This window comes from Myotis lucifugus, unplaced genomic scaffold (genome assembly GCF_000147115.1).
Source record: "Myotis lucifugus unplaced genomic scaffold, Myoluc2.0 scaffold_486, whole genome shotgun sequence".
NCBI lineage: Eukaryota > Metazoa > Chordata > Mammalia > Chiroptera > Vespertilionidae > Myotis > Myotis lucifugus.
Window position 1 is genome coordinate 83,118 of NW_005871534.1, and position 7,779 is coordinate 90,896.

General features: G+C 52.1%; 1 protein-coding gene across 1 annotated transcript; it reads left to right on the top strand.

The window, feature by feature from the left end:
- The first annotated feature begins 6 nt into the window (after positions 1–6).
- Positions 7–3,304, top strand: ZNF48 (zinc finger protein 48). The gene is made up of 2 exons (XM_006103460.2): positions 7–147; positions 1,222–3,304. Exons 1-2 carry the CDS (start codon positions 69–71, stop codon positions 3,015–3,017), a joined length of 1,875 nt encoding a protein of 624 aa, XP_006103522.1. The 5' UTR covers positions 7–68; the 3' UTR covers positions 3,018–3,304.
- The last annotated feature ends 4,475 nt before the right edge of the window (positions 3,305–7,779 follow it).

Below are 7,779 nucleotides of genomic sequence, written 5' to 3' on the forward strand. Positions count from 1 at the left end.
GGCGCGGGCCGCACGTGGCCGCGTGACCGGGGCTGTGCTTGTCCCCTTGCCCAGGCGGCGAGCCTGCGATGGAGCGCGCGGGGGAGCCCTGGGGTCCGGACCTGCACGGCCGGGAGGAAGGGGAGCCGCCGGGCGGCGCCCGCACAGGTGAGGCCGCAGCGATGCGCCGCCATGTATAGGTGATGGCTGGGTCGAGGGCTGCGATGCTGGGCTCCGCCTCGGCAAGACCCAGGAAAATCGGCGATGAACTGTGTTTCCAGGGAGAGAGGGAGCAGGAGCAAAAACAGAGGGAGTCCGTGTGTCTGTGCACCTACTGTGCGCCGGGCCGGTAGGGCGTCATCGCAAGGACTCGCCCCCCCGCAGCAGTCCTCGGCCCTCGCTGCCTGTGCCCTGCGGGCGGGTCTCCTGCTGCCTCTCCGGGCAGTGGCCACAACCTCCCTCCGCCCTCTTTTCTCCAGCGATGCACCTGCGCCCGCTTGGAGCCCAGACTGCATCCGATCTGGTCTCCCTCCTCCAAAACCTCCCCTAGCTCCTGCCTCCTAATTAAGAGTCTTAGCCTAGTGTTCGGTTCAGCCCCTAGTCCTAACCTCCCTTTCCAGCTTATCCTCCAGTCTCTCTCTCTCTCTCCATATATATATATATTTGCTACTTTGGTGACAGTGCAGTGATTCTGAACCCACAAGTATGATTGTTTTTGCTTTGCCTTATTTCTCCTACCAGCCCTAAGCATCTTGAGGGATAGGTGTGTGTCTGGGGCATCTCTGGTAAACACAGACGACTGAAGTAATAAATTACAGGATGGGCTAATACCAAAAAGATAGCATTGAAATAGCAAATACCAGTTTTCCTAAATAGGGACGATATGATGTAGTGGTAACACAGGCTTGGGGGTCAGACAGACCTGAGTTAGAAACCTGGCTGTGCTACTTGCTAATCTTTATAACCTTGAGCAAGTGACGTAAATTCTCTGAGTCTGCAAATGGGCACAGTAATAGTATTACCTCATGGGATCGTTTGCAAGTGTTCAGTAATGCTTAGTTCGGTGATTGGCGCGTATTAAAGGCGTGGTTAAAAGGAAAATACTATTATTAATGAGAGGCGCAGACAATAGTAAGTTCTTTAGAAGTTCAGAGAGAGAGATCCTTGTGACGACAGATTGTCAAGGAAGCCTTTCTGGGCTGAGCAACAGGGCAGGCCTACAAATTGCTTTTCTTTCCCCAGGTCTAGGGGGTGAGAATGTGGAGATGTCTCGGGCGGATGAGTTTGAACCCACCCCACAGGAGGATGACTTGGGGTTCAAGGAAGAGGACGATTTGGCCCCAGGTCATGAAGTAGGAAATGCCTCTCTCAAGCCGGAAGGCATCCAGACCTGGGATGACTTGTGGGTCCAGAGAGAGGGACCAGGAAAACCTCAGGCTCGAGACAGAGGCCCCCGGCTCCTGGGAGAACCACGCTGGGGCCAGGCTAGCGATCGGGCTGCTGTATGTGGCGAGTGTGGCAAGAGCTTTCGGCAGATGTCGGATCTGGTAAAACATCAGCGGACACACACCGGGGAGAAACCCTACAAGTGTGGGGTCTGCGGCAAGGGCTTTGGGGATAGCTCTGCCCGGATCAAACACCAGCGAACTCATAGTGGCGAAAAGCCCTACAGAGCCAGACCGCCAGCCCAGGGCCCTCCAAAGATTCCTAGGTCCAGGGTCCCTGCCGGGGAGCGCCCCACTATCTGCGGTGAATGTGGCAAGAGCTTCCGGCAGAGTTCAGACTTGGTGAAGCACCAGCGGACACACACAGGCGAGAAGCCCTACAAGTGTGGCATCTGTGGCAAGGGCTTTGGTGACAGTTCTGCTCGCATCAAGCACCAGCGAACACACCGCGGGGAGCAGCCTCCCCGGCCCATGGTGCCCCGGCGGCCGCCGTCTCGAGCAGCCACAGCAGCCGCACAGGGACCCAAAGCCCAGGACAAGCCATATATCTGCACCGATTGCGGCAAAAGATTTGTGCTCAGCTGCAGTCTTCTGAGCCACCAGCGCAGTCACCTGGGGCCCAAGCCTTTTGGCTGTGATGTGTGTGGAAAGGAATTTGCCCGGGGCTCAGACCTGGTGAAGCACCTTCGGGTGCACACGGGAGAGAAGCCCTACCTCTGCCCTGAGTGTGGCAAGGGCTTCGCCGACAGCTCTGCCAGGGTCAAGCACCTCCGCACCCACACTGGCGAGAGGCCTCACGCCTGCCCGGAGTGTGACTGCACCTTCAGCCTCAGCTCCACGCTTCTCCGCCACCGCCTGACTCACATGGAGCCGCAGGACTTCAGCTTCCCAGGCTACCCCCTGGCTCCCCTGATCCCCAGCCCACCCCCCAGCTCCAGCTCCCCGCCACCTCCTCTTGGTACCAGCCCCCCACTGACACCTCGAAGCCCTTCGCACTCAGGTGACGGGCCTTTTGGCCTGCCCGGCTTGGAGCCAGAGCCCAGGGGCCCACAGGCCGGGGAGCCACCCCCACCACTCGCGGGTGACAAGCCCCACAAGTGCCCTGAGTGTGGCAAGGGCTTCCGCCGAAGCTCAGACCTGGTGAAACACCATCGGGTGCACACGGGGGAGAAGCCCTATCTCTGCCCTGAGTGTGGCAAGGGTTTTGCTGACAGCTCAGCCCGAGTCAAGCACCTCCGTACCCACCGCGGTGAACAGGCTCGGCCGCCATCCACTCTCCTGAGGCCACATAACCCCCCCGGCCCAGCGCCCATGGCCCCTCGACCCCGAGTCCGGGCCCAGCCCTCCGGACTCAGCCAGCCCCATGTGTGCGGCTTCTGTGGGAAGGAGTTCCCCCGGAGCTCGGACCTGGTCAAACACAGGCGCACACACACTGGGGAGAAGCCATACAAGTGTGCAGAGTGTGGCAAGGGTTTTGCTGACAGCTCTGCCCGGATCAAGCACCAGCGTGGGCATCTGGTCCTGAGGCCCTTTGGGACCGGGGGTGGTCTGGCAAGGCCCCTCAAGGAGGAGCCACCAGTGGGACTGGAATGATGGGGCAGAAGGAGGGTGGAGGAGCAGGAGACCACAGGGGTGGCATCTTGCCTAATCGGAGAAGAAGGGACCTGGGAGTTGGTGGGAGAGAGAAGGAAAGAAGGTGGGAGGGGAAGAAATGGAGAAAGCAGTGAATAGATGAAGATTGGAGACAATGATCTTGAAGCTCAGGAAACCGTCCCAGCTGGGCTCAGTCAGGACCTTGCCAGTGCGGTCTATACCCCCAGCTTCTAGAACACTGCCTCGTGCACAGTAGGCACTCAATAAAACTTTGTTGAATTAAGAAACTGGTCTGAGCCTGAAGTCTTTAACCCTAAATTCCTGTAGCCTCTAACCTGTTAAGAATGGGTCAGCACCCTGAACCATGGTTTGGTCCAACCTTATGAGACTTGGGGTTTAGGGGCCAGAACTAGGCAGGGGCAACCTGATCACCCTTCTAAGGAGAGTACTCCTGTGCGGCAGGCAGTGCCCAGCCTCAGGCCATTGGACATGGTCTTGGCCAGGAAGGGCCCCCGTGGACAGAGCCCAGACCTGCCTGCCCTGGAGGACCCCACCCACACTGACACATGGACGCTGGCAGAATGGGCCAGAGGCAGCAGAAGGAGAACTCTGCATGCCGGGCCCAGGCCCTGTGCACACCCGCAGAGAAAGCGGCTGGGAGGGCAGGACTGGAATGAGGAGAAGCCAGGGAAGTTCCAAGGCCCGACAGACACAGCTCCATGTTTCCTTGCCAATAAACTGCTTGTCTGCGGCTTGGACTCGTGTGTGTGTGTGTGTGTGTGTGTGTGTGTGTGTGTGTGTGTGGTGAGGGGTGGAAAAGGTGTCCAAGGGTCACAACAGGCGGAATCCCCAAGCTGTGTGTAAACGTGTGGGTCCCTTGCCTTCTGTTCTGGTCAAAGAAGTGGACTTAGCTGTTTCCTAGCTCTGACATCTAATTAAATAGCCACCAGTTGTCAACAGGTCCCAGACCTTGGTGCCCACAAGGCGCCATCCACACCACGCACGCCACACAGCGCGGCCCTTAACAGGAAAATCTCTGGATCCCACGGGCTGAGGGTGTTCAGTGGCAACAAGAGGGCAGGAGTGTGGTGGGCTGCGCTGGTGCAGACAGAAGGCCCAGCATTGATGCTCTGCCTGTCGAGAAGCCCCACTTCTCTGAGACCCATTTTCATTTGCAAGAAACAGGTCATTTGGCTGCACATCGCAAAGAGAAGGCAAAAGGGGTACCTCTATCGCCTGGAAAAGGCCAACATTTCCCAGCGACCCAGGTGTCTTTAGGAGCGGGACTCTGATTGCTAGCTTTTTCTAAGGAGGGCGGCAATGGGGAGGAAGGAGTGAGAGGAGCTGATATGATTGGCCAGGGACAAAAAAGGCTGGGGTGGCCCTGGCAGGGTAGCTCAGTTGCTTAGAGTGTCCCCCACATGCTAAAGTTGCAGGTTCCATCTCCAGTCAGGGCACATAGAAGAGGTAACCAATGAATGCATGGATGGTCGATGGGTGTTTCTCTCTTTTCCTCCTCCTCCCTCCTTCTCTCCCTCTCCTATTTTTCTCAAAATCAATTTAAAAAAGGAAAAAAAAAAGAGAGAGACTAGGGCAGTTCACCCACCTAAGAAATGAAGTACAAGACTGCTTTGCTACTTCACTGGTTGGTTGTCTGCTAATCTGCATGAGGCTCTCAGATAGAAGCTCTCAGATCATAACCCTCGGACAAGCTAGCCTGAAACCCATAAAAGATGGCTACAGTGCGGTTCCTCCCTGTCCTCCCCTCCCCGCCCCCCAAGTTGTTACACACACTTAAAACCTTAGAGTTTTGCATTCAGGCCTGGGCTTCTTGGAGGCTTTGGCACACAAACCCATCGGCCTAACCGGAGGCCCTCCTTGCTGGTTTTCCTTGTCTCCCCTCCTTACCAGATTGGGCCTGAAGCCCACCCTGGGGAGAACTTTGTAAAATTACAACTGACTGTGGACGAAAGGGGCCACATACTAAACCTGACAAGCTCAGGGGAGGCCTGCACAGTGGCCTTACAAACTCGGACACCTAGAGTAACCACAAAGGATGGTCTGAAATGAAAACTTTCCGACTAGCCCGGCTGGCGTGGCTCAGTGGTTGAGCATCGACCTATGAACCAGGAGCTCATCGATCAATTCTTAATCAGGGCACATGCCTGGGCTGTGGGCTCGAGCCCCAGTGGGGAGGCAGCTGATTGATGATTCTCTCTCATCACTGATGTTTCTATCTCTCTCCCTCTCCCTTCCTCTCTGAAATCAATAAATATATATATATTTTAAAAACAACTTTCTGACTAAAAGCAGTTCATGGTGAGCAGTCATGTCCTAGGCAGGTGTTTTTCCCTAACAAAGGTCCATCTGTACCTAGGCCGAGCCTGTCTGTTGTCTTTTTTGCTTCTGCAAAAATATACCTAATAACATGCCTTTGGAATATCAAAGAAATTTCCTTTTTTCAGACCCCCTCAAAGCACAACTACCAGGCCAGAGCAGAGACTACAAATCCCCTCATTGTTATTATGATCATGTTAATTAACTGTTAGCTATCCTATGCCCACCTACTATGTAAAAGAAGTATGTGTCTATTCCTTTTACTTTTTATTCAATCCCAGAGATTCTCTCCCCGCTACCCCTGCCCCCCTTTGCTTTGTCCTGCCTCCCTAATCTATCACCAATGAATTTCATGTAACCCCTATGCCTCCTCCTTTGTTTGTAGTGTATAAATAAGGTGCAAAACTGTCATTCTCTGGAGCATTTTCTCAGTCTGTTGGGATTTTGCTTCCTGGCAATTGTCATCAATTTAGCTCAAATAAACTAAAAAAAAAGTCTATAGGTTTGAACATTTCTTATTTTGACATTTACTTGGTGTAGTACAACAAGATTCCAAAGAGGCCCACCAGGACCACTGCAGACCTGGACCCATGCTTAGCACCAGCAGGAGCCCAAGGTGCCCCATTGACCCATTCTTTGTTTTGCATCTTTTTTGCATTGGGTGAACTTGGGTGAGTTTCCATTGGAATTCTGGACCTCCTGGTTTTAAGATAAGAGGCCCTGATTTTATTTGAGCCGGTTTTAAAATTTACTTACTTACTTACTTATTTATTTACTTATGTTAATCCTCACCCAATGATCTTTTTCCATTGATTTTTAGAGAGAGTGAAAGGCGGGCAAAAGAGAGAGAGAGAGAAACATCGATGTGAGAGAGACACATTGATTGGTTGCCTGCCACACATACCTGATTGGGGTTGGGGATCGAACCTGCAACCCAGATATCTTCCCTTGACCAGGAATCGAACCCATGACCCTTTGATGCATGGGCTGACACTATAACCACTGAGCAAACTGGCCAGGGCATTGAGCTGTTTTTAAAAATATATATTTTTATTGATTTCAGAGAGGAAGGGAGAGGGAGAGAAAGATCAATGGTGAGAATCATTGATTGGCCTCCTGCACGCCCCCCATTGGGGATCGAGCCTGCAACTGGCAATTGGGCATGTGCCCTGATTGGGAATCTAACTGTGACTTCCCAGCTCATAGATTGACACTCAACCACTGACCCACACTGGCTGGGTGTGAGCTGCTTTTAAAAATCCTCCAGATAGAGCCCTGGTTGGTGTGGCTCAGTCGGTTGGAGCATTGTCCTGTACACCAAAAGATTGCAAGTTCGATGCCTGGTCAGAGCAGGTATGGAAGGCAACCATATCTCTCTCTCTCTCTCAAATCAATAAGCATATCCTTGGGTGAATATTAAAAAATAAATCCTGCCCTAGCTGGATTGGCTTAGTGGATAGAGTGTCAGCCTGTGGACTGAAGGGTCCCAGGTTCGATTCCGGTCAAGGGCACATGCCTGGGTTGCGGGCTCCATCCCCTGTAGGGGGTGTGCAGGAGGCAGCCGATCAATGACCTCATCATTGATGTTTCTATCTCTCCTTCTCTGAAATCAATAAAAAATATATTTTTTTAAAAATCCTCCAGATAGAACTAAAGGTTAAGGGTTAGAACCCAGGCTAAGGCAGGACCGGAGCAAAAAAATGAGTGGCTAATTTTTAACTTTGGTTTTTCAATTGGAATTGCTTTCTGAGAGTCTGGCCAAAGAACTTTTTGCTGGATAAATGAGAACCTGAACTCGTTTGGCTATGAAGATAAGGGGCATTTCCTCCCTCCAGCCCAAATTTCCATTTTCTTTTTTTCTTTCTTTCTTTTCTTTCTTTCTTTCTTTCTTTCTTTCTTTCTTTCTCTCTCTCTCTTTTCTTTCTTTCTTTCTTCTTCTTCTTCTTCTTCTTCTTCTTCTTCTTCTTCTTCTTCTTCTTCTTCTCTTTCTTTCTTCTTTCTTTCTCTTTCTTTCTTTCTTTCTTTCTTTCTTTCTTTCTTTCTTTCTTTTCTTTCTTTCTTCCTTCCTTCCTTCCTTCCTTCCTTCCTTCCTTCCTTCCTTCCTTCCTTCTTTCCTTCCTTCCTTCCTTCCTTCCTTCCTTCCTTCCTTCCTTCCTTCCTTCTTTCTCTCTCTCTCTCTCTCTCTCTTTCTTTCTTTCTTTTTTAATATATTTTATTGATTTTTTACAGAGAGGAGGGGAGAGGGATAGAGAGTTAGAAACATCCATGAGAGAGAAACATCGATCAGCTGCCTCCTGCACACTCCCTACTGGGGATGTGCCTGCAACCAAGGTACATGCCCTTGACCGGAATTGAACCTGGGACCCTTCAATCCACAGGCCGACACTATCCACTGAGCCACACCAGTTAGGACCCAAATTTCCAT

What these genes read in the sequence shown, in the direction of transcription:
- ZNF48 (XM_006103460.2), top strand. Translation starts at nt 69, where the DNA reads ATGGAGCGCGCGGGGGAGCCCTGGGGTCCGGACCTGCACGGCCGGGAG. An exon ending in GCCGGGCGGCGCCCGCACAG is followed by an intron (nt 148 to 1,221) that starts GTGAGGCCGCAG and finishes TTCTTTCCCCAG; the next exon opens with GTCTAGGGGGTGAGAATGTG.